Source organism: Cyprinodon tularosa, unplaced genomic scaffold (assembly GCF_016077235.1).
Source record: "Cyprinodon tularosa strain WSP-4 unplaced genomic scaffold, ASM1607723v1 ctg34, whole genome shotgun sequence".
Lineage (NCBI taxonomy): Eukaryota > Metazoa > Chordata > Actinopteri > Cyprinodontiformes > Cyprinodontidae > Cyprinodon > Cyprinodon tularosa.
The window spans coordinates 2,021,317-2,047,935 of record NW_024039052.1 but is presented as its reverse complement, the minus strand read 5'-3'; the positions used below and the strand labels follow the sequence as shown (position 1 = coordinate 2,047,935).

Genomic DNA, 26,619 nt, shown 5'->3' with positions numbered 1-26,619 from the left:
AAATGTGAGCCAGTTCAAGCATAAATCATACCGAGGTGAGTAACTCCTCATTAGAGCTGACAGACTCTCTGCATTACATAGCATGAGATTATGAATGGGGGAGGGTTAGCCTAAGAAGGTTCCAAATACCCGGTTCGATCCCCACATTCTCCACTCTGGGTTCCTGAGCATTCACTTAACCCCTGTTTGTTTCACAAGTGCCACACAATGGCAGCCCACTGCTCCCCCAGGGGATGGGTCAAAATGCAGAGAGTGAATTTCGCCATTGTGGGACAATAAATGTCTAAATATTATTTCGTGATTGCTGCACATTTGAATATCACTTGCATTGTTTATGTGTAAATGGCATATATTATTGTTATAAAATCCTACGAGTCTCAAATTCCAATCCTGGAAGACTGGTCTCCTGCACCATTTAGATGCATCCCTGGTGCAATGCTCCCGAATCGAATGGCTGTGTGACATACTTAATATAATGCAAGGAATCCTGGGTAAAGCTCTAGGGGAAAAAAGTCAAAAAGAACTTGACAGAGTTTGACAGTAGGATCTGAAAAAGGACTGAAATGACATCAGAAGTAAAGTTAGGTGATTTCAAAATAGGAACCAGATGAATGATTAACTAATGCAATGCAGCTGTGAGAGCTACAGTAGGAGTGCAAGTGCCGAATAGATACAGGGTGATCCAGTGAAACAAAGGCACAAACGTTTAGAGGTAAAGAGCACAACCAGTCACAAGAATGATCACAGCTACTAAACACTATACTACAGTTAAACACAACATTACAAAACAGGAGACTATATTGAATACATATATTGAGGAAAGATATTTTTCACAATAAAACAGGCACTAAGTAAAAACTATGTCATAATATAAGTACATGGAAATTCAAAACAGGAGCAATACTATGCACAATTAGCATGTTTATGTTTATGGGTTATGAACTTTTTTGTTTGCTTACTTCTTATTTTTACAAAAAAGAACTTTCTCAACCTTCATGCTGTTTTATATCCGTATCAACAATAATGGGCTGTTTGTGAAGATTATGACCCCTGAAAAGACCCCCCATCCCCAGCAATACCGTCCTTACTGGAGTGCTGTTTAGATTTGCGGACATTTACTGCAGTACTAAAGTGCACATGCTTAAAAACCCTGAAATCAACCAAAAAAAAAATTATAAAAATAAATACAGAAGGTCATATGTGACAAAACCAAAATTAGTCTAAATAAACCAAATAGAGAATCAAAGTACTTTTTTCTTCCCATCTGGCTATAAAATATTAGAATGGTAAAGAACTAGCATGTGAGAATGCTTCAAACAAAATTTTTTCCATGTTAGGCCTCAACAACAAGTTCAAATGCAGTGAAACTTGATTCTCCAACAATATTTCACTTTTCTCTTCTTGGAACCGACCCCCACACTTGGAACCTAGAACCCCCACACAACACAGCACCAGTTACAACTTGGTCTTGGAACGGCTGAGAATCTTCATAGATGTTGCAGATATCAATGTTTCCTCTGCAGGCTAGCCTTACTTACAAGGTGCAATCATTTTCAGTGGTGGTGATAGTTTTTTTTGTAGTAATGAAACTGATATATGTTTGTTTAACCATCGAATTGTTGAAGGAAAAAAACCTCCAGGAATCAAAATGTGATTGCCTAATTACTTACCTGTATAGCCTATAGAACATCTGAAAGCAGTTTGTGATAATTTGATCTTTTAATCTTATCACAGTCTTAAATTCCAAGAAGAAAGGATGTGCTCAAACCTGGAGAAATGACCTAAAAAATGTTAAAAACATGTTTTGGAACACAAAGTTTTCTGAAGTTTGAAATCTGAAATTTATCTCATATTCTGCCCGTAGGACAGCTTCCTAACATGTCGAATGTTTTTGTGATGATAAAGATTGGACCTTGCTGAGGGAAGATGCAATACATACTAAGTCTTGTTTACTGCTTAAACTAGGACATACAGAGAGAATACATTATGACCTTTAAATAGCAGGAAACATCCTGAAAGTTGTATTTTTAAACACTGGGCAAAGAGACACATTCAGGAATATTAAATCAGATCTTAATTGATAATATTGTGCTTTTTATTAGTCTAGAAGATTTCTAGATTATATCAACTACTTCAAACGTAAGTGCATTTTTAAAAGATTTTAAGATATTGGCAAATAAAGAGTACAGTTTCATACTGTTGTGAAGCACTTGGAAAATTATACACGCTATTCTTACATTAAATTGCTTTTGACAGGAACTGGCATGTCTGTCAGCTTTGCTGACCGGTCCTGTAGCCGCCTCTTTGGTTAGTCACTGTGTGAGAACTACAGTATTTATCTGCAATGACCTGCCACATCATATAAACATCCTTGCTGATGCAGAGAGCAAGAAATTTATTTTGTTGAACGAAAGCCCCTAAAAAGGTCCTCATCTCGTAAGTGGAGGATGTAACATTTCTGACCTGTAGCCTTTGACATGTGTCTTCCTTCTAAATACAGCTGGCCTTAAATAGTACGACACATGTTCAGTGTAGGTCAGATCTTGAGATATGCTAAGATGAAATGCTTTCTGTAAAGAAAGAAACAAAAAAGGGGCCATGCCAAATTCATGTACCTTCTAAAAGAGGGACACATCTGTTTTTTGAGTTGTAGTTTTCAGTGTTTTTTTTTTTATCTGGGACTGAGAGAGGGCTGTAAAGGCATGTTAATAGAAAGCCTTTAAAGATCTATATTATGCTTTTTCAAGTGAACTATTGGCATATATCTCATGAAATATTGCCTTTGACAGTACTACGTATTTGTTTTTAAATATTAGTTTTCCTCCAAACCAATAGAAAGATGCCTTTGCTGCAACTCCCCCTGCATGGGTGCCAACCATCTCATGACTTTGCCGAATCACACCCCTGCTGGGAATGTATTCGCTTAAGAAAGGCAAAACAAAGTCCAGGCCCTCTTGCACCCGGGATTTCTTTTTTTTTTTTTACGCACAAACCCCCCCCCCAAAACCCCAAGAGGTGTTAGCTGTAGAGATTAGATGCTAAAAGTACTAAAACGTTAAAGGTATTGTTGAGAATTTTCTCAAATTTTTTAAAAGACCCACCCTCTTCAATCCACTGGACTTTGTTTCCAAGGTTGAAGATGTTTCACTTTCAATCCAGGAAGCTTTTTCAATTCAAAATTCCAGAAACAGCGTTGAGTTTGAGGCTTTTTAGAGTGGACCAAAAACAAAGCTTTGTTCTGGCTTAGAAAACATGCATATTTAACATGGGTAAACGGGTCCCCCCCTTAGGAATGGACAGCTGTTTGGGTCCTTGGTTAGCCTGCACTTCCTGCTACCTGTCTATGTCTCTGAAAGGGGGGTCATTAGGGGGAATTGTTGGCCTGGCTTAACAGGCGCGATGTTCTGTTCCCCTGTATGGGGTGGAGGTTGCGATGATTCCTACCCGCTATAATCACAACCTTCAGCCCCATACAGGGGAACAGAACACCTGTTGTAAAGGTTAGTTTTTTGCAGCATAAAACGGACTAAAACTAGACTAAAACATTTTTAAGTTTTAGCCAACTAAAACCGACTAAAGCTATTACATATTGTAATGACTAACATGCGACTAACACTAATAATAGTTTTCGTCCTGAAGACTTAGACAAAACCTAAGATGGCTGTCAAAAACAACACTGCAGCCAGGTTTGATATTCATTTTCATGTCCCTGTCTCTCTTATGGCTGTGAGTTACAACAATCTAATTAAACACAGCAGTTAATGTTCAGTGAGCACAAAGAGGTTAAAGGGTTAAAACAGGGCAAAAAGATACCCCCAAAGTATTGATTCTTAAACAACAACTATATTGTCAAAATTGTACATTTTTTAATCCATTTTTGTCCTACTAAATCATTGCTAGAATACAAGGATCTTTTTTCCATAAATGAAATTGCTATTTTTTTCTATATATATATAAAGCATTAGCCTCTGCCAACAGGGAAAAGGCTACTGTTATGGTAAGGGAACCAACATATTCTCTTGTGTACCCCTAAAGTGAATACCTTGGCCCGCACAATGACTGAATCACTGAAGGACAATCAGTTTGTCATATAGTTTGGAAACATTGCCACTAAAGAATAATGATGTAATCTCTTTTCTAATCAAACTGTGTTACTTTGAAACAATATGTGGTTTTAACATCTGTCATAAAAGCAAAAAGAAGTATGAGGATACAAGAAATGTACCAGCTCCTTTTAGAGGGCAATGATTTTAACAGAAACTTAGATTTAATTCTAGAGACGTCATCCCGGTGTGACACCAGCTGAGCTGTTAAATATTGCCACCTCTGCTTTTATGGAAAATTTGTATTGATTTTGTCATCACAACATATCAGTAGTGTTGAAAAATGAAGGCACATTTCAGCTCTTCAGATATTGATATTTTTCTTGTTTCTGCTTTGCAGATGTTTAACAAATTGACCAATCCAACAGGTGCAGGTAAGTCATGTTTTTTTTTTTCCTTTCCCTAAGGCTTTATGATGTCATGCAGCTGCTAAGTTGTTAATGATGCCATTGCACTATGCTTAGGAGTCAATCTGAAAGTCTTAATACGTTAATATTTTCCACATCTGTCCCAAGCTGGATGGGCTGTTTGTTCAGGGTAATTGCTCTGCTCCCTGTTTATGCTGGGATAGAAGCTAGTGACTGTGAATGACTGGTTGAGAAAATTATTTTGGGCTACATCATTATAAGAAAGGAATTATTTTTAAATAGAAGGTTGTTGTTGTTTTTTTAGCTACCGTACACCAGTATTTGCATATTTTGTTGATTTCAGTGTGTTGTTTTTCATCACTGTTCACTGGGACTGAATCATCGATCAAATTTTTGCCAATGAGATTTTTAACCAAATCCTTGTGAACAACTGCTAATCAGTAGTATTTAAAGTTTCTTGCAGAAGTGTCTGTGTGCATTTATCACCCTTTCATACGTCACACCTATAAATGTGCATGTACTTACTTTCATGTAACATACTCAACCAAGATGAATTGGCACATGATTTTGAAGTGAAACGTGTGCTATTGAATGAAAAAATAAATCAATACTGAAACTAGTACAAAAAAAACAAAAAACCCGCTCAACTTAAGGTTTATTTTTACACCAATGTCCTGAATAATTTATATTTAGCCTCTAAACTGGATCATTCAAAAATAAATATGCTTTTATCTAAACATTTAATTTTAACATTCATTGTAGCTATGACAGTAATGACTATAAACATTGCCTTTCCTATAAGGTAAACCTTTAGCTGTGTAGTGTCTATATCACGTTTTCTGTAAGGGTTGCCTTATAATTACCGCCAGTTTTCATCTCGCTGCTGAAAAAAACATCCACACAGCATGCCACAGTGTATGGCATGTTCAGACTGATGTGTAGTGATCTATTCTCACCAAAAAATATTTATTTTCTGCATGTTTGCTCTTTCTCCAAAATTGTAACCACCTTTCCATAGTATTTCTTATGACTTTCTTCAACAATAGCCGGGCCAATCAGTTTAGATATAACATTCATCTGTCTCTTTTTAACTTTGCAGCTGTGTCATACTTTTTGAACTTTAAAAAAAAAACTGGGCATGGGTTGATTTCATTTTAATTGAATTAAAAAAAATACTTCACTGATCCCAAAGAGAAATTAAATGTTAAATTAAAGAATACTAGCTCCGTGAGATGTCTATATTTCAGATGTTGTTTTATAACCAAACTTTATTTAAGCTTAACCACAGCTTTCGCCATTACCTGTCTGTTATTCTTTAGTTTAACAATATTGTCTGTAAGTGGTTTATAACTAAATGTTGATGTTGGGCTTATTATAAAACCTTCCCTGCAAGCGGATCCCATCATATGACCTTCCCCGCCTGCTGGCATTGCTCAGACTCTTGACAATCTTAATATAAATGATGGTCACAGGTGTCAGCCCTCTCCCTCCTAGCCAGTGGAATGCCCAAATGCACATTCTTTTATTTTAAAGGCTTTTCATATGGTCCTCGCTCAGAGGGATGCAGTTAAAATTAGGCACTGTGCCAGATCTTTGTTTCTGTTTTGCTAAGGGGAAATATTTGGCCCCCTGTGATGTGGCCCTTGGGGAGCAGCTGTGGGATTTGGCTGGATGCAATTTTAGACTCAGGTTGGGTTCTCACATGACCTCAGTTGTGAAATATTCTGTCAAACAAACAGACTTAGTCATGAATATTTCCATACAGATTTTTTTGAAGCACTTATCAAATATGCCAAGTCTGCCTCTGACTTATAAAGTCTGCAATATGCCAGACTTACAGCTAAAATGATATTCTTTGGGAAAAGAGTGAGGGTTCTGAGAGGTTTATCAACACATCTGTACTTTGAATACTGTTTTGCTTAGTTTCTAATTATTTTAAAACAAATCACAGTGTCAGCTTCATTTACGTTGAAAGTCAAAAGATTCTATATGTGGTTTAAGCTCAAACTGATGATTGAATGATGTGGAGGGATGATATCGTAAAAAGGACAAAGCTGGCATCCAGTCAGACATAATAGGTGTAATATTTTCTGGCTAGATTTAACAGCTGAGCTGTGGAAACCTCTTTTAAGACATGAATACGGGACAGACAGATGGTTCTTACTATTCACTATATAATACTGTCCATCTTGTTAAATTGATATTGTCCATGAGGGAGAAAAACACATTCCTTAAGCTGAATTCCAAACCAGCAAAGCAGCTGCAGGAGAACCAGTGCTGTTTGGGTTTCCAAAATATGCAGTTTTAGCAGCTAGAATTTTTTGTATTGCTATTTAAAAGAATCTTTTAACTTATTTGCAGTCACTTTAAAATGACAATACAGTTATTTGAAAAAGTAATTTTGACAAATTAAAACTATGAACTTCAATGCATCGAATTGGAATCTTATCTTAGAGACCAATACAACGCAGCAAAAGGCTTGGAAACAAAAAACAAACAGTTCAATAGCATGTTTTTTTATCAGCTTTTTTTTTATTTGATAACCCTAAATATAATTCATTAAAACCAATTGGATTTTAAGGCTACCTTATTGGTTTATCCTTGAATGTGTACAATTTACTCTCTGTATAGATGCAATGTTTCTGTACCCCCAAAGTCTAGCAACTGTATATACAGTAAATCACCATTTTTAAAAAGTGTTATACGCTTTTGCGTAATTGAAGGTGAAAAATGTACCCCACAGTTTTCAAATGTGTATTTACGAAAATTAAATAATGAATTATGCTAAATGATGTAGGTATTTCTGTTGGCCCATAGCATGAAATTGTCAAAAACTAAATGAGTCATTTTGGTTGTAATATGGAAAACTGTATAAACTCTCAAGGGAGAGGAATACATTAGAACGCTATAGGCAACATGGTCCAATTAAAAGAATATAGAGTAAATAAATTAAATGAATAAATGCTTTTTATGTAATGTATTAAGTTTTTTTATTAGAATAAAATAAAAGCCAGTTGAGCCAAAACCTCCCAAAATTATCATGTTGCTTTTTTTCTAAAATAAAAAAGAACAAGGTGAAAAACTACACTTATCCTGAGAGAATATATTGTGCACACTATAGAGAAAAAAGTCCAGTTTCAGTCTAAAAGATTTATATTTTAAAGCAACTAGTTTCTGACAAGATTATCTGAGCATCTTTAACTTTTAAACACATGACGAACCAAAAGTATCTGATCTACTCTCACACTGTGAAATTCATCTGAGGAAATATATTCCATGCAGCCACCTTAATTTCAGTGTAGAAATTAATGGCTTCCTCTGGTGATAGGAGGCAATTATGTTCACCCTTGAAAACCGGCTGTCCTGACAGACATTAATCTTAAAATTAATGAAGCTCCAGAGGAATCCTAATGCTATAGTGAAGATCTTTCTTGCAGAGATATGGCACAGATTAAGAACACAGAATCAATTTATGAGTTAACTTAAATGTGAAGGACTTGAGATTTCACAGTAATTTGTTCATAGATAATATTGTGTATTTTAAAAGTGTGTATCACATCAACACTGATATAACAAAATGGAGGTGACAGAGTCCAAAAAGCAGCAGCTGTGCAGAACAGAATGAATTTAAATTTGCATAAATACATGCTCATGCGCTTTGTTATGAAAAGCATCATCATCCCATAGCAAGTCCACAGGGAAATATCACACATGCAGCTTAACCAGCACTCTGTGGCCCAGAACTGTCAGGTTGAGGCTTCCCTCTTGGCCTCTGAGGTTTTTAACCAGGCTCCATGCATTTACACAGATCTTCACTCTGAATAAATATGCTAATTTACTTTCAATGTGGAAATCTCTTGCTGCTGATTGAAAGTAAAACAAAGAGGATACTCTGTGAATCCCTCAGAGACTTCTGTCAGTGAGGAAAGAATTACAAAGCCCTGCCTTCCTCCTACATTAGTGTGAATGGCTCATGAAAGCTGTAAAAACATGGAAAGAGGATGTTTCAACAGTTTGTGTGTAGATTTTATCTTTTAACCTTTTAAAGTAAGTGCGAAATGTCAGCTAGTGGTTGATTACCAAGCATAGCCTCTGTGCTTTTATAAAATAAAATTTCAGGGCTCTCTTATCAATGAAGCCTTTTTGGCTGAAGAGAAAGTTAGCAGTTGAAAACAATGAATCTAAGATGCCTCTGTAAATACTTTTCTCTTTCTTGATAAAATTGGATAAGAGATAAAAAAGTGTATTGGGGTGTGCTGGCTACGTCTTTTTTTCTCTAGTTTGCATTATCTTAAAGCAAGATATACCTTATAATTTGGACCATTTGCTCATCATAATAATGTTGGAGGCTGGATTGTTGATGCATGGTCAGACTAAACTTTTCATCTTCAGTTAAAAGGGCCATTAACAGATATTTTTTGTTACATTTTGACTAAATATTGGTTGCTCCTCTCGCGTGATAAAAAAAAAAAAGAAAAAAAAAAAGAAACAAACAGTTCCTGTTATTTAGATAACCTAAGCGGACTTACAACTAAACCGTTAACCAATGCATTTTGTAAGTTCTACAGTTTTATATTTTCCTATATAAGAACTGCTCTCCCTGTGGACTGAATGCTATGCTGTGACCTTTGTGTACACTATAAATCTCTGGTCCAGCACTAGTGTGTATTACATAATGTCTGTGTCTTAGCTGTGTTGACTTATCTGCATTTTGTCTCCTGCAGGCTTCTCAGCTGTCCTTAAAGTTCAGGGTTTCAGTCTTACGAAGGATCAATGATGGTGGAGGCCCACAGTGACCTCCCACAGCTGCAATCTCTTACAGTCTCTGGCTCTCTAGAGACCCGTTACAGATTTTAATAAATACATCTCCACTGCTCCATGGCAGTCCGCTGATAATGGATGACATTCTGACATCAGAAACTTAATCAAAAAGTAAACAGTAGAAGAGATTTAGTATTGACATCAGCTGCAGATTTCAGTGAGATTCTAAACTCTGCTGCTTCATTTGGAATAAAAAAAGAAAAGCACATTCCAATAGTAAATGCACAAACGTACACTGCTATCCAAAAGAAGCTTGTCCATAATGCCTTTCCACATTTATTCACAAACAGGGCTTGATGACATAGAACAACACAAAAAAGTGCCCAAAGGAAAAAGGAAAGGATGTTTTTTAGAATTCCCAGTGAGTGCTTTATCAAACCACTGCTCTTGAGTTATAAATGCTTATCTTTTCGTATATATATCTCCAGTAGCTTTGCACATTAAATCTTTTTGCCCAATTTTCTTTGAATAATGGCTTAAACCAATTGATTTGGATGAAATATCTTATACCCCTTTCCTACTCACCGAAAGCCCTTTTAAACCTGGAAACAATCGGTTTTTAGTGGTGATGGGAACGGCTCTTTGATCCGTTTCTACCCAGGTCAAATGACTTGACAAGCGAGCAGTGTTAAAATTGCCTCGGCTCTGATCGGCATGCTGTGGGAACACCAGACCCAGGTGGTCCCACTAATTTACGTGACACCAGTGAACGCAATGTAAGGTCGTCAACACACCATGTCAGTCACATCTGAACTAACAAGCCGAAACAACTCTGTTTACTTTCGATAAACATAGGAGAGGACTGGTGAGAGAGATTCAGACAGATAAAAGAGCAAAAAAATCCAATATATTCACTATGCCTTGGCTTCCTTACATGTTGCTCTCCATTGTTGACTTGCCTGATTTCTGTCGCACTGGTGACATCAACAACGCTAACCCAGCATGATGGTGTTACCAGATATGCTGCAGCATGGTGACAGACGCCATGCAGCTTGCCAGTGAGGGGTCGAACCCGGCTTTTTTTGCCAATGGGAAGGGAGCCAAATGCAGATTGTCAGCCAGTCTTGAAAAACCAGGTTAACCCACTAATTTCAGATTGAAAGAAGCTTTAGTGGGCCTCAGTTATTAGGTCTATATAAATATACTCAGTTAGATTAAGAACATTTGAATATTTAATTCAATTCAAGTCAGTTTATTTATATGGTGCTACAGTAATTCACAAGACATGCCATTTCAATGCACTTTATAGAGGCAATTCAACCAGATCATATAGTCAGATTGGTTAAATGTTTTCTACTGTATCTAAGGAAAACCAGATGATTGCATCGACTATCTGACTCAACAGCAGTCCCTCATGCCAAACGTGCATGTAGCGACAGTGGAAAGAAAAACTCTCTTTTAACACTAGAACTACCAAGGCCATAATTTTGGTTCTGATATTTTAAAGGAAAATAACTTTATTTACATTTACCATATGTTGCTCATGTTAACGGACTTTTCCTGTCTGTTTCTATATTTCCTTCCTTCCATTTCACATATTTTTTTTAAATAAAATAAAAACATAAAAAATAAATATGGTTAAGTTTACCTCGATCTCCCATAGCCGTCATTTTGACAGCTCTATTAATTGCATTGTAAATTCTTCCCTTGGTCGATTGACATTTCAGAAGAAATCTAACTGTGAAACAGGCTTTAGAAATGCTTCAAAACATTGACTATAGCGATTCGGGTAGAGAGATGAGGAGGACTGGGTAGGGATTCTGACAGCTTTGATAGCGAGTCCGAGGATGTACGCCCATCTCCATCAAAACGCAGGCATATCAGTGACCCATCAGGCAATAGTGAACCTTTTGTTCAAGGTTTGGGTAGCATTGCCCCGACTTAGCCAGTACACTCAGCAGCCCAAAAGCCAAACCAGAGCCCGTGAACTGGTAAAATAGTTGCGTGCAAACCACATGTGCTCCGCGGGTTACCAGCACCTCCGCTGGTGAGGAGCAGCTTTGGCGAGGCAAAGAAAACAGTGCGATCTAGCGAGGCCGACTGGGGTTCGGAGATAGAACCAGACATTTAAAAAAGCAGAAAGCTAACTGTCAACCAGCTCCACAGAAGGCCCCGTCCAGGAAACAGACAGCCAGGCAGACCGACTCCGAGCCAGCCCCCATGTCAGAGGATGAAGGAGAGCACATCCAGTTAGTCACAGTCAGAGAAACAGGACTACACTGAAAAACAGGCCAAGCTCCAACATTTAAACACATTGTTTTGTATGCAAACAATTCTATTATAATGTTGGTTGTATGTTTAAAAATGTTAACCTGCTAAGAAGTTAACATTAAACCCCAGGCTTAATTCTTTTGAAGGGCTTTTCCACCATGACTGTCCTGTATTTACATTTAGCTCTGACATAGTTACTTACTGTATGTCTGATACCTAAAACATTCGGGAGGCATCCCCATGTTGTGGAATTACATGTTTAAGTGTGATAGAGACCTAGTGATTTTTATTATATTTTACGTGTAGATTAAATAATTTTATTTTTTTGGTTCATGTAGAGAAAAGGCAAGAGCATCCTCCCCCACGTTTGTTTTGAAACCACATGGATTTTGGGATTCCTTGCAACTTTCCATTAACAGTGAAATTCTTTGTACGACACTACCCAAAAGAAAAAGGCCAGGTTGCCTTTGTTTATCCAGCCCAGTAGGTGTATCAATTATGGACCGAACAGATTTTTTTTTCATATATAAACTTGGGATGTTGCTTTATAACCTAATTCTGTTTTAGGATCTATACAGCTCTATCCCCCCTGTATTGCATCAAAGTGTTTATTATGTCAATTAAAACTAGACAGACTAAAGGGACAGCCACAAAAATATATGTGTTCATTTAAAGTCAGCAGCCAATCAGCCAACAGTACTGCTGGAAGAGCTGCAGAGATCCACATGTCCAGCGTGAAAATTTTTGACCTGACAGGTAATGCTGTAGCTGTTAACTTCAAAAATATGACCTTTATAGAAGAGTGGCAAAAATTTGCAGAACAGGTGTTCCTCTGCAGTTTTCAACAAGCAAGCAGAACACAAAGCACACATGCAAAAAAAAAAATAAAATAAAAATAAAATCAATTCAGTAAGATGAAAACTGAGCTTCTAGGACTGCATACAAATGGTTGAAATTAAAACCAAAGCACAACAGTAGCTTTACATAAGAGTACAAGACAACATTTTCAGAAATCATCCAAATGCCAAATTGTTCAGCTGGAAATACTTTCCCCGTACTTTTGCCAGAATTTTCATCCTCTGTTGATCTCTTTTGGGGATGACGTGGACCCTATGTTCAGTCGGTGTTCTCGGTGGGCTCTGTGTTGCATAGCCTAGAAAGGAGGCTTGGTGTATGCTTAGTCTAGATACCTCCAAGTTATTCTAGCAACTCTCAGCGAATGTTTCAGTATGTTTTAGTGCACTCTGGTTTTAGAAGTAGCTAAAACCAGCAGGGGTTGAGACAGTATATTTAACCATGCAATCTCTGTTCTCCCCAATGTGGCCTCTTTTCCTGGGTAGAGCTCACCAACAAGATAATTTTGGGGTTTATACAATATTCATATATATTATAATATATATAATATTTATAATATTTATAACAAACAGGGCAGGGGGACGTCAGATGTCTCTGTGATGTGTCTCTTTGGGATTGTTTTGAAGAGGATCTGCAGCCTTTATAGCTTGCAAAGAAAATTTGCACAAGCTTGCATAACCCTAACATTATAAGGCACAATGTGTTAGACAGGTAAGGAGGCCCTGTTAAAAGGTAAAACCAATAAAAGTTAAAGAAAGACAAAAAATTATCCCATACTTTATATGATTCTCCCTTAGATAATAATAATATTAAATTTATTTATTTATTTTGCATCTTATAGCCAAGTTGTTTTGACAACGGTATAAAAAAGCCAACTTTTTATGCCTGCAAAGTGGAAAGACAGAACCTGGGCATTGTGGGACTCCTTGATTTAATGTTGCTGGGGAAATAGATTTTTTTATTGGACTGTGCCAATAATTTTGCTCCCCATTTATCTGCTAAAGAACAGGTGCCAGTTCTGTGACATCATACTCTAAATTTATCTTTTGTGTATGTAGCTCAGAATATGAAGCCTATTGCTGGCTTGAAAAATTCCGCACATGGAAAGATGGAAAACGACTTGTGGTTTCCTGAGTGCAGACGCCAGCTTGGCGATTTGACAGGGAAATCAAAAAGAGAGGGGAAAAGGATGCCTGGTAGTATTTCTGGACTTCTCTTTGTATATACAGTCATTTGTCAAGGTCGGAAAAACATTAGAGAAATATCCGTGTAACCTGTTCTGAAATCTTTTAAAATTTTCATCTTAATAATTGTAGTCATTTAATAATGCCTTACAGGCTTGTGTGATGAATGAGATCATCTTGCTCAATGATCCCTTGCTATGATTTATGGCCAAGTATAAATCATCTGTCCCCTACACATTGTGTTACTTCATAGTGCTGCTTAACTCTCCCAATTTTATGTTTTCCAATAAAATGGAACTCGTTTATACTTCTGATTCTTAATTACAGCACTCTGCCAATTGGAAACAAAGTTGCTTGTAAATTCTTTATGGGCCATTTTCTCTAAAAACGTCACTGTGTTATTTTGTTGTGTGTATGTGTGAATCTGGAGAGGACGTTAGGCTTGGAATTAGTAAACCAAGAAGAAGGAGTCGTGCGCAGCTGTGTGAGGATGAAGTCCAGTTAACAGTTGGGACTGTATGTAAATAGTAAAACAAATGCTCAGAACTTAGCCCAGCACTCAACTGCCACATGAACAGAAGTACAGAAGCAAGATTTAGGAAGTAATGAGCCAAGATGGGAAATAAAGAGATGGGTCCCTTACTCTGGACAACCCTTAACTGGTCAACTTAATTAGGTGGTATTTATTATTTTTACAACCTCCTTTAAAAATATATTGGGACTTGGAGCTCATGCTTATTATTAATTTCCATGACCAAAACTTAAGAATATGCACATTTGGACAAAATTGTTGGTACCCCTCATTTAATGACAAAAAAAGAACCCACTGTGGTCACAGATTTAACTTGAATAGTAATAATTAATAGAAATTCAATTAAAATAAAGGAAAAAAAAAATCTGTTTTCAGCCATGCTTCAAAAGATTATATATATATATATATATATATATATATATATATATATATATATATATATATATATATATATATATATATATATATATATATATATATATATATATATATAAAAGTCAACTCATGAAGCAGGCTTAGACAAAAATATTCATATCCTTAGAAAAGACTGAAAACCAAGACCAAAGGGATATGTTTAAGCAAGGTGTGTCCACTATTTAGCATCACAGTGTCTACAATCTTGTAATCAGGCAGAAGGGCTACAGTATACATAGGGCTGCAGGTAGCTCTTGTGCCGTTTGGTTACATGGTGTGTACCACACTCAACATGAACCGGGAGAAGCAAAGAAGAGTTGCCTCAGGAGATTAAAAACAAAGTTGCTGACATGCATGTTAAATATACAAAGACAGAAATGTAAGATCCATAGGACTCTAGCCAAACTGCCTGGATGTGGTCACAGTAGGACAATTTATGACAAATCAAAGAAAACGGATCATATGATAGGTAATAAAAATTTAATTTCTCAAGATTATCAAGGGATTCTGGAGATAAATGTGCTGCCTAGTTTCAGAAAGCTTGGTCTCAGTTGAAGGCCATGTGTCTTGCAACAGGATACGACTCAAAGCATACAGCTGAAAACACCCAAAAAAGGCCAAGAGGAAAACATTGGACTACTTTGATCTGGCTTTCTATAAGCCCCGACCTAAAACATATTGAACAGCTATTTCTATAAAAGGCACTGTTCAAATCTGAGACAACTGGAGCAGTTTGCTAATGAGGAGTGGGCCTAATTACCGACTGAGAGCTGCAGAAGTCTCATTGACTGTCAAAATAATAGTTTGATTGAGTCAAAAGGTTGTGAAACATGATATTAGGTGAAGGGTACTGTTTTTTCTTTTCATTAAAAAAAACATTCAGTTGCAGCATGTTTACAAAAAGTGTCTGAGTTCTGTTTGTTTATACTCATATAATTTTTACCTTTTCAGATTGAAGTTATTTCTCTGGTCATTGTGAGAGTGAAGTATGCACAGCTGAAAAGTACTAGGAAATATGATCATTTAGAATGTGGAATTAGAGAATCAATGAGGAACCCAATGGCCACCAAAAGAAAAACTTGTTTACTCACTTACTTTTAAAAACCTGGGGATTTGAAAAACCTGGGTAACAGCAGTTTAATACACATTTAACTGGGTGATTTTACTTTACCTGGGTTTAGTTCCTCCAGAAAGCTGGACCATTTCACTCTCCTGGAGATTGTTTTTGTTTTTCAACTTTTTATTGGTTCAAAAATGTTACAAGATGTTTTTCAGTGCCCTGTGATGGATTGGTGACCTGTCCATGGTGTACCCTGCCTTTCGCTAATAGACTGCTGGCTGGCTGGCTGGCCCGGCAGGCTGGCTGGCTGGCTGGCTGGCTGGCTGGGTGGGTGGATGGATGGATGGATGGATGGATGGATGGATGGATGGATGGATGGATGGATGGATGGAGTTTCATTGTCATACCTGTATCCAGTTAAAAACAAAAACGATGTATCATCATGTGTTGAAGACATGGCAAACAACCATCCATACTCATACTTATACCTTAGGGGAAGGTTGGAGAGGCCAGTTGTCTTAACAGTCCCATGATTCAAAAACTGTTTTTGAGGCAGACTGATTACCTCTTTAGGTAATCATACACATACAGTAGACACATGGAAACCTTATATGGAAAATTGGAAACCAGAAATGGTACAAGGAAGGTATACCAAAAACTACCCAGCTGTTCAACTTCACGGTAAAATACTTATTTTCACTTTTTCACACAATCAACATAAACCATAGAATTAGACCAAGAACAGACAATGAAATTATTGTAACACAAAAAGTATTTGAAGAAAACAAAAAGCGCCTTGTCTCTGCCACGTTTTTATCAGTCTTAGATTATGGTGACCTTTTTTATAAGTATGCTACTTCCTTATGCCTTCAAATGTTGGACTGTGTTTACCATTAAGGTTCATCACAAACTGTAGAGCCATGACACATCACTTTGTCCTGTATTCTCAGGTGGGACGGAGGAATTTTTTTTGCCTGGAATTTTTTTGCAGAGAAACTGGAAGTTGAGTTTTTATCTTTAAATGCTTTTAAGTTGAAAGTGAAAGAATTTCAAGCAGCCTCGATGATCTGTCATTTTTTTGCACTGATTAAACCGTGGAGAGATCTGCAAGTAGATTTGGGACTGTACAATTCTTTTTCAGTTTGGACAAGAAAGTGGTCCAAGAAAGATAGTTTTTTTAACTAGGAGGAGGTTCACTGCAGTGCCCACTGCTTGTTGAGAAAAGCGTCAGAAAACAAGCGTCCCTTGTTTTTTGACAATCACAACACAACGAGGAGACAGGTAGGGAATATTTAAGATTGTTTATTTAACAAAAAAAAAACAACACAAGGAAGTCACGCAGAGTTTCTTCAGGGTATCTGAAAACGAAGGAAGCGTGAGATGAGAGCGACAACACTAAGATTTGAATGATCCACCGGGGGGGGAGGGGAAAGGGGCTGTGGAGGTCCCTATCTGGGAAATGCAGGACCTGGCCAACGAGATCTGGTCATCTCCCAACTTACATAGTCCATATTTCAAGAGGGGAGTCCCGCTTGTAGCACTGCTGGTGTCAATATACACTGATGCTATATATTGACCTAAGGGATAATTTAAAATAACTCATATGTGTCAACTCTTTAGGTCACAAAGTCTGCGGTGTGCCTTTAAGCTATTACATCACACAGCCCTATGCCTAACTTCCTCCTCTGATTTGGACCAATTATAATATAAATTTTCACCTCTATGAAAACCATATTGGAGCTGGCGACTTTAGCCCTAAAAGCACTGGGATTTGAAGCTCCAGGATTTGTTTCACATGGGTTAAAGGAGTCTAGGGAATTGATCATTCTGTAAGGCCAATTGACATTTATCTAAACCAGCCTGAGAAAAACTGCATTACACCTTCAGTCCAGCATCTCGCGGTGACAGTAGCTCACTACTAGTTTTACCCCATACAAATAGATTAATAAAACACACAGTATATGCTTTTTAAAACACTTTTTTTCTAGTTGCTGTTGTTTCAAATGACAAATAATAATACATTAACAGCTTTACATTTATGTAACTGATTCATTTATTCCAATTGTAACTAGAGCCCTTAGCAGGAAAAGTTTAAATAGTAATTTATCATTTATTTCTGTCAAACTGCATCTGCTTATAATGTTGTTGCTTTATAATTGCATGATTCATTTTCAATGAGTACTAAAACTGATAGACATTTTTTATCATAATAATGATCAGATAGATCTCATATCAGATATTTACAACAGAAACAGAAGAAGTTGTAGTTATACTTGTACATATTATAGTCAATCCCAGGAACAACAAACTGAGAACTTGATTGTCTTATTATGAGCAAATATTCTTCATAAACTGTGGTGAAACAGTTTAATATTAATCGTCAAATCTGCAATGCAAAAATGCTAACTATAATACTCTGATTTTATATATTTTAACACACATCTAATAAACTCTTTATATTTAATCTCAGAAACTTTGAACAGATACAGGCTGCTGAAAATCTATGCTGACTGGGTTGAAGCAGTCCTAACTGTATATTCCAAGTGCTTTTGCATTGTTGTCTTAAATAACCTAGCAGCCACAGCTTCCTATTTGCTGAACTTTGAGTCTCTGAAAAGGCATATTTAAAAGTAGGCTGATAATATTGATGAACAGACTGCACAGATGAAATCTTGAGGTGCATTTTCTAACACATGTAAAAAAAATACACACAAAAAAAAACATGTTTTGTAACTAATTAATTAAGAGGAATTGATAATTGACTGGCTGACAATATGGCAGTAGTTGGAGAGGAGATCCCACTCAAAAAATGGCTGGGCTGGCAGCAACAACTGCCTCATTCTGACAGAGCTTTGAGTTTGGTTGGCTAATTGATAATCTGGAAAATCACTTGAGGTTTTAAGTTGTACTTTTTCACCTAAAAAAACACCCTTCCTGTCTATGTAAGATGCTGTGTAGAAATTTTTTTTAGCTTACTTAATTTACAAATTTCAGCCAAGAACATTTCTGCAGGTTTAACGTGTACTTTCTCAGCTCTTTTAGGGGTTGATAGGTTTCCCACAGAAATTGCAAGGATTACAGATCTTGTAGGTAGGTAGAAAAAATCAATTCAAAATGTAGCCATCAGCCCCAACCTCTACATCCCCAAGTTGATAGAGCCACTAGAACAGCTCATACCGAGGCCTGGCTGTTGCACTGAAGCAAGGCTGCATGTGGACATGGTTTTACATAGCTGTGTCCTTCTACCTGTGCCTGGATAAGAAAATAAGACAGAGCATTCTGTTTAAAGGGAATTCGGTGTAACCCTTGAAGCTTTCTTGTGTTAAATTGTTTTAAATAGTGGCTTGATAATCAAAGCACATTGGCAGACAAATAAAGAGGAGGCTTCATGTTTCCTGTAGAGTTATCTGTATCTATGTTTGAAAGTAGAGTTTATGCTGAATGGAAATAGATTAGTTGCTTCTTGTGATTTGACAAGCACTTATAACATTTTTACACAGTCTAAATATTAGATACCGTACTAGATATTAGATCTCACCTGCTTTGCAAGCTAAAGTGTCCTTGACAAGACCCTTTCTGTCTCCAAAGCACCATCCAGCTTTTCATGTGAAGTAGACATAGATTATTATTATGAGCTCAATACATATTTATATTGTTAAAAAACCTTACAATACAGTATTTTATTTTTGTATTTTTTTTTGTCTTCACTATTATGTTATTTTTTATACACTCTTCTAAGATCCACATTTGTCGTTTTGGCCATTTTTCTATATTGCTGCTGTTAATAGCAGAATTTCCCCATTGTAGGACAATAAGGGATTTTCTGTTCTATTCTAATCCATTTAGGAGAGCATGTTTTCTCTTCGCATTGTATTTATGATTAAAGCTTTTGAACCAATAAAGGAAGTAGTTCTTGAGGTAAACTGTTGGGTTGACACTGAGTAAATATAACCAGGTTAGCACATAAGAAGCCTCCCCCGCTTTTCAAATCCTTGTTGTGGGAATAATTTTGGAAAGAAAAAAGACACTAACAATGTGACAAATAAGATAAAAACAATGTACAATAGAATACCGTGTTAACTTTACAACGTTCCAGCCAATAGCCTTTAGAAGCAAAACGCCATGGAAAAGAAAGATACAAATAAAAGACAAACCGTTCTAGGCTTCATCATTTGACTGGTTTTCTTGGCAGGCTGTTGCTGATGAGAGAATGTACAGCTGCATGCTCTAAACGACTGTTTGCTATCAATCTCCCACGTTTCAGCAGAATTCTACGTTTGGAAGCCATTCAAATCTCTGAATGTGTGATTCTCATCTTAAAAAAAAAGAAGTGTGTTTGACAAAAAGGGCCAGCAAACAGGGGAATCTCTGTTACCTCTGTGAAAGACTGCTGTGTCCTAAAAACACAGAGATGAAGCCTTTTCTGACACAACCATTTTTATACTTTAACCTTTTGAATCAGCTACATTGAGAGGAAAAACTCAAAACCACCTTTACAATATAAAATGCTGAGCAAAGATTTCTCTATAGAAGTAAACTGTGTCCAAACGTCCGCCCTAACCCCTAGATCCTTAGTCACTGTATAGAGCTGGGACTATATATTGGACTTTATAGTGAACTCAGTTAACTTACGGTTTGGACAGACGATCACTACTTTTCGCTCCCATTTGGTCACGTAACTCTGCATCAACCACGAGTTGCCTGTGCCATCTTTGTTATTAGTCACGACGGTAGCGAAAGCCTATGGCAACAGCAGGCCGTTGTGACAGCAAATCCCATAATGCTTTGCAAGGTCAGCTCTCTGCCCAAAAGCATATCTGCTCGTCTAATGACTATGGATGATCACTACTTTTCAAGGTGCATTGTAGGAAATTTCGAGTCCACTACTTATTCATCCACTAGACATTTGGAGAATCATTTAAAATGGTGTAACCACTATATAGTGCTATATACAGTGATTAGGGCAGACAATCAGACACAAACTCAGAGAACACCAAATCAATTTAATAATTGGTTTGGTTTTCCTTTTTTCCCCCTTTTTGAGGCATGTAATGCTCAATACATGGTTTAGTAATTATGCAAGTCATTTTTTCCTTCAAATATTCAAAAATGGGCATTGAGACGCAGAAAATAGCTTTTGCCATGAATTATTTCAGTTCTTTAGAGGGAAATTTGTGAATCATAGAAGGGAGTTTCCACTAGAGATCAAACTCCAGTTTCACACTGTAGATTTAATTTTAAGCAGCTGTGTTTTTGTTTTCAGTTTTTTTCCCCCTTGGTTAGGCACTTAACTTTGTCTTATCTCTGGGAAGAATCCTCGGGAAACATAAACATAAACTTCCTCTTTGAACTATTTTCATATTGGCTCATAAATAGTTATTAATGTACAGTTATCTTTTAAGCTGTACTTATTGATGACTGCTATTTAACTTGAATAAATCTTGATGTATGTTGTGTATCCTAAGAAGGGTAATAGAAGTTCATTTAATGTGAAAAGCAGAAACTAAAGGTGCTTGAAGAACAAAAAATAAAATAAAAATAAACTCTATTAATGGTAGAAAGCCTTTGCAGTACTTTACATCTGTGAGAGGAATGACATAGAAAAAGTGAAATGTTACTCTGTGATTAAATTCCCACCACCCTAATAGAAACCAGGTGCAGTACAGTGGTTGAAATATTTTCCCATCTATTTTCTGAGAGCAAATCAGCCTCAACAGTTTTAGAATTTACAGCATGACATGCTTTGTCATCCATTTGAAAAATGGCTTGTCATGTCAGTTCTGCATTTCTAAAGCCGCTTTATGTAAATGTTGAGCAATGCAGATTTTAAACTCTGTGCAAACTTCAGATGCTTTCATTTTTATTTACTTAAAGTAATATCAGAAACTTTAATACTCACGATAAACCTGCTTTTTATTATTAATCTGAATTTCAAAAAGGGATTGTATATAATAATTTATCACCGTTTTGGAAATCAAGGATTTTACAAAGTACAGTACTAAAGTACTAAATTATGACATTAAAATTGGCAAAAAAAAAAAAAAAAACAGAATTAGTGGCCTCCTTAATGCATCAAGACCAAAGTCAGTTCCTTCTTTTCCAACCACACAGCCTAAAGCCAGATATATACCACATGTGTGGCTTCTCTGGAAAAACGAACTCGATTTGGGAATATATGGTCAGGAAATTTATAGCACATGTATACGACAAGCCCTCAGGGACCGGGATAGAGGTGGAAGGGAGATCTCTCAAACTCCCAGCTCCCCCAGTCCTTGTTTCCATTGGGCTGGGAAATGCAGGCTCCCAGACGGTTCAAGGGGGCCTAGTGTAAGACCTCCTGGCCAACAGCATGACCCATCCATGGGGTAGAAATCAGTTCACTTACATCTGGGATCCCCCCCCAAGCAGCTACAAGCTGAGCATTCCACATCAGTTATCATAGATAAACGAAATATAGATGTGTTAGCCAAAGCTGTGGGAGGGAGTAGAGGTGAAAAAGAGCAGATTAAAAATTGTCTGGATAATGTTCAGTTTTTCAGGGAAAAGAGTACTTTGGAGCCAACAGGCCAAAACAAACAGAAGGGTGAGTCAGCGAAGGGAAAACATTCCCAAGCTAACTGATGTTTCCTTCCCTTGCATCTGCTGTTGTTTCCACAAAAGACTGCTCTAGAGGCCAAGACATTATCTGATTAATATCCAACATGATAGGTTTTGTTCTTATTCTACAAACATCTTTTTAGTACTGGAGGAACAACATGGTTTAGTGTCTTTGGTGATTCTTATTAGAGGCGGTTAAAATCCTTATTACTGTATTTTTCTGGCTCTTTTACACATTGGGTTATCAGAGTTGGTATTTTCCCATTGCTCTGTCTTTCTATTCCCTTCTTCACCAAACTTTTCTTTTCTTTATTTCAACCAATGGCATTCTACAAGATATCCAACATTCATTTTAAATTTTAGGAGCCTATGGTGATTGTGTTTCCTTTGTGTCTCTTTTCCTCATTGCAATGTTCTCATTTGGATGCATTTTTAATTTATTCTTGTGTGTATAGCTCCATAAATTACTCTTGTGGAGGTTTTTTCATACTTTTAGTCATCTGTCTTTGATTTTTTTTCCTGCTGTTTCTGCACAGACTTATTGTCCTGTAGATTAATTATCAAACTAGTGTATCTGTTTATCAGTGAACAGGTACGAGAGAAAAATATGTCCAGAAGCTCAAACCACCTAAACTGACTTATTTTGTCTGTGGAGGAGAGGTGGCTCTATTTCTAGCCTCTCCCAAATAAGGACGGTCTTTACTTTTTCTTGAAGGCGGAGCTCAACTATCATGGAGATGATTCTAATTTCAGCAACTTGTGTCTGGTCTGTATCTTGTTTTTTAAGTAATGATTCAAATCTCGATTGCAATGAAGAGCTGGATCACAGTCAATCTAGCAAAATGTAGTCTTCCATTTTTCAACCTGTCTATTTTTTGACCACTGATGACTGGAACAATGCCCATATCACAGCAGTCAAGGCTTCAATCTGTCTATCCTCCGCCATCCTGCTATTCTTGGTGCTCAGATATACCCAAAGTCCTCATCTGGAGGCAGATAAGGCTGTGCTCTAAAGGTTCACCTACTCTTTTTGCAGTTGAGATCCATAGCTTTAAGACAATAGCTAAGTTAACATGCACATACATTTGTGGAACTGATCGAAATCTTGGTTGATTGTAATTCCCAAATTTTTGTTTATATGGACACTAAATAACATGATGTGTTCATGTTGTGCGTATACATGTACCAAACATTCATATTATATAATTTAAGCATGTGCATTTCGGGAAACTCTTTACCTGTCTGCTTTCTTAAGCAACCTGTACCTGTCTGCTCATCTTCAACTTCAGCTACTCCTTGTAGAGATAGATAGGTAATTCTCTGTATGTTAAATTGCTTAACTACTGTTATTCAGCTGTTGTTCTTAGTGGCCAAATGGATTTTTATTCCCAGTGAAATAAAACACCATGCTCATCCAGACACAGCAAACCCACTTATCTTATTCATCTGAGAAAATGTCATTCTTCACCCACTCACTCCCTGTGTTTTCAATAGGTTTAAACCTATTATATTAGTAATCCTAGCTGTTGCCCACAGAATGTTTTCAGCTGATATGATATCACGAGTCTCACGTTGTGCACGGCCTGCGTGGGCATACAATAATAGAAGAAAATTCCTAAAATAATTCTGGTAGAACGATCATTGAAGCAGTTATCCTGCAGGCAGACCCATGAGCAGACTTTGAGAATCAAAATGATGATGTTTATTCTACAGGCATGAGCAAAGGCCTTCTTTTGTTTCAGGATTTCTGGTGCAAGCTTTTGTAATAACAAAAGTAAATGGTCTTGAAATTGAATCCATGCTCCTGGTGAAGAGCTGATTTGCTCTAACTTATCCGAAGAGAACTCTCTGAACTCCCATCAATCTTCAGATCTGTATACAGAATAACCCTAAAGCTGAACTATGTTAAAATCATACAGTGTGGCACATTTTTTCAGCAGGGGAAATATCCTAAAAAAGCTTTCAGAGTTAAAAGAAAAATAAAATTTAGGGTTTACCATCCCCAGCAGCCCTTAAAGGGACACATTGGACACCAATGACTTATTTGGTATAATGGGGAGTTTGCTTAATTATACAGTTCAAAATATGTTGATCGTCTATGACACTGAAAGAATTTCACGTGTTGTTGAAGTTTTTTTCAAGGCAGCCAAAGATTAGTGTGTATTTATGGCAGCATGGTGTTGAATGGATTGTTACTTGTGATGCCTTCAAGTACTTTACGTTAAACCTATTTGTCTATCAAATCTGAGGTTTATAGTATAAGAGAAGAAATATACTGAGAGTTAATTAAAAAAATTAACTTTCAGTGCAGCATAGTTTTTATTTATATGCTACAAACTAAACTACTCTTTCAAAGTATTCAATTAAAATAGAAAATAATTTATTTACATTTGAAAGAGGTAGAATTTTTACCTCACATACTTTAGCCTTCACATGCATCATGCTTAGTTAGTCCCTATATTACAGTGAAAAAGTATTTGTTCTCTTAAAAGTTAGCTCCTTTTTTTTGACTTAAATGTTTCCACAATTTCCCCATTGTGGGACAATAAATTGTGGGACAATAAATGGATTTTCTATTCTATTTTTCTATTCTATTTTAAATCTAAATACTAATACATATCCTTGTTTTCAAATGATTTGGTTCCTCATGGGAAAAAAACAACAACAAAACACTACAACAATAACTTTGCCCTATGGAAAAGCTATAACTGTACTCCATACGATCATGAAGCAAAACTCCTTTTGAGTAAATTTGCTAGTTAGATCTAGACCTGATTACAGCCAGACCTGTATGATCAAGAAATAACTAGAACCGTCTGACAACAGGAAGCAGGCCAAAAAAAATGTAAAAATATATTTGAAGACTTGGAATAGATTAGAATAGAATGGAATAGAACGACTGATTATTTCACCAATCAGTTTAATGATTGAGAAAACATTTTTTGTTTTGTTTGCTACACCAAACAACAGTTTTTAATTATATCTACTTTATAATTTTGTGGAAACTTGATATTTAATATTTTGGTAAATATATATATATATATATATATATATATATATATATATATATATATATATATATATATATATATATATATATATATATATATATATATATATATATATATATATATATATATATATATATATATATATATATTTATTTTAATGAAAAAATCCGACGGTTTCTTTAAAACATCTTTTTAGTTAAATGAAATCATCTGTGGTTCATTGTGTAATCGCGCTTGGCAAAGCACCAGCTACAATTAATGATTCTACATAAAATGAGAACGTGTGAATTCCTATTATTTTTGTGGTACCTAAAGGCATCGCGGCTGTGTGCGTGAATCCCTCCGCACACACGAACCAGGGAGACACGCACATCTGCTGGGCAGTGTGAAAGCCTCCCTCTCTGTGCTTTACTGTCACTTTCTCACTATTATTTGTTTAACAGATCTCCAACAAAGTTTGTAGAAATGTTTTTCTTTTTTTTCCTTATCATTTTTAGAAACTATTTTCTATTGTCAGCGGCAATGTGATAAAAAGGAACCTGAAGCGGGAAAAGTTAGTATTTTAAAACTTATTTAAAAAAAATCTGTAGTAGGACAAGCGGATTTTATGATGTCAGCTTTAAGGCTCTGAGATGACTTCTAAAAGAAATTCTGCGAAGTTGAAGCTTCGACGCTCTTTCAGTGAGCAGCTGCGGAGTTCCACGTCCAAAGCCTGGGATTTACTCTGGAAGAACATAAGGGAGCGGAGACTAGCAGGTCAGTAAGGCGCACCCTGGACCCGGTGCATCCAAGTGGAGAAAACTGCCTTTACGCACCACAGTTTGCTAATTGCATGGGTCATTCATCCCATAAACGATCCCCGTTTTAATCAAATCTTAGATTATGTCAGTCAGAGTGATGTAGTTTGCAGATCTGTTTCTCAAATTTAATGTAGCCTGCCTTGTCTTTGTTTTGGGTTTATTCTATTGTTCTGATATTCCAGAGTTGGATCTCTGATTTCTGAAGTAGGGAACCTCATGAACGCAGGTCATCATGTAAGGAATATAATCAGAACCAGAAAGAAAATAAAAGCATTTACCTGAGATCTCAGATATTTGAGTAAAAATAGCAAAAAATTAAACAAATAGAAAAAATATTTCTGTAAATATGTAGCCTATAGCCTACAAAAAAAGAAGAAATGGTTTGATAGTTGGAGAAAAGTATTAAACTGTGTACTCTGAATTTTTAGCCTATTTTGCCTTACTAATTATTTTTAATATATGTATATATGTTTAGGGAATTTTTACAGCATATTGTCATACGTTCAAGTTCCTCCCCCATTTAATTCTTTAAAAAACAGGTATAGCATAGGTTTGTTCCAGAAAAAAAACAAAAAACAAAAAAAACAATAACAAAACTGCTCGTATTTATAGCGCTTCTTTGTTACGTCCACTTCATTATTACCAAAGATGATTAACTGCTGA

General features: G+C 36.4%; 1 protein-coding gene across 5 annotated transcripts in view; it reads left to right on the top strand.

Annotated features, from left to right (window-relative positions):
- The window catches only part of stard13b (StAR-related lipid transfer (START) domain containing 13b), a 96,097-nt gene that overhangs the window by 12,534 nt on the left and 56,944 nt on the right, over nucleotides 1–26,619 (top strand). For 4 of the 5 annotated variants that reach the window (XM_038294444.1, XM_038294442.1, XM_038294443.1 and 1 more), the window contains one exon: nucleotides 4,444–4,477. In XM_038294444.1, the coding sequence (XP_038150372.1) occupies nucleotides 4,444–4,477 (34 nt within the window). Of the gene's footprint in view, nucleotides 1–4,443; nucleotides 4,478–25,522; nucleotides 25,913–26,619 lie in introns of those variants that run through there. The other variant, XM_038294447.1, reaches the window with a different exon arrangement.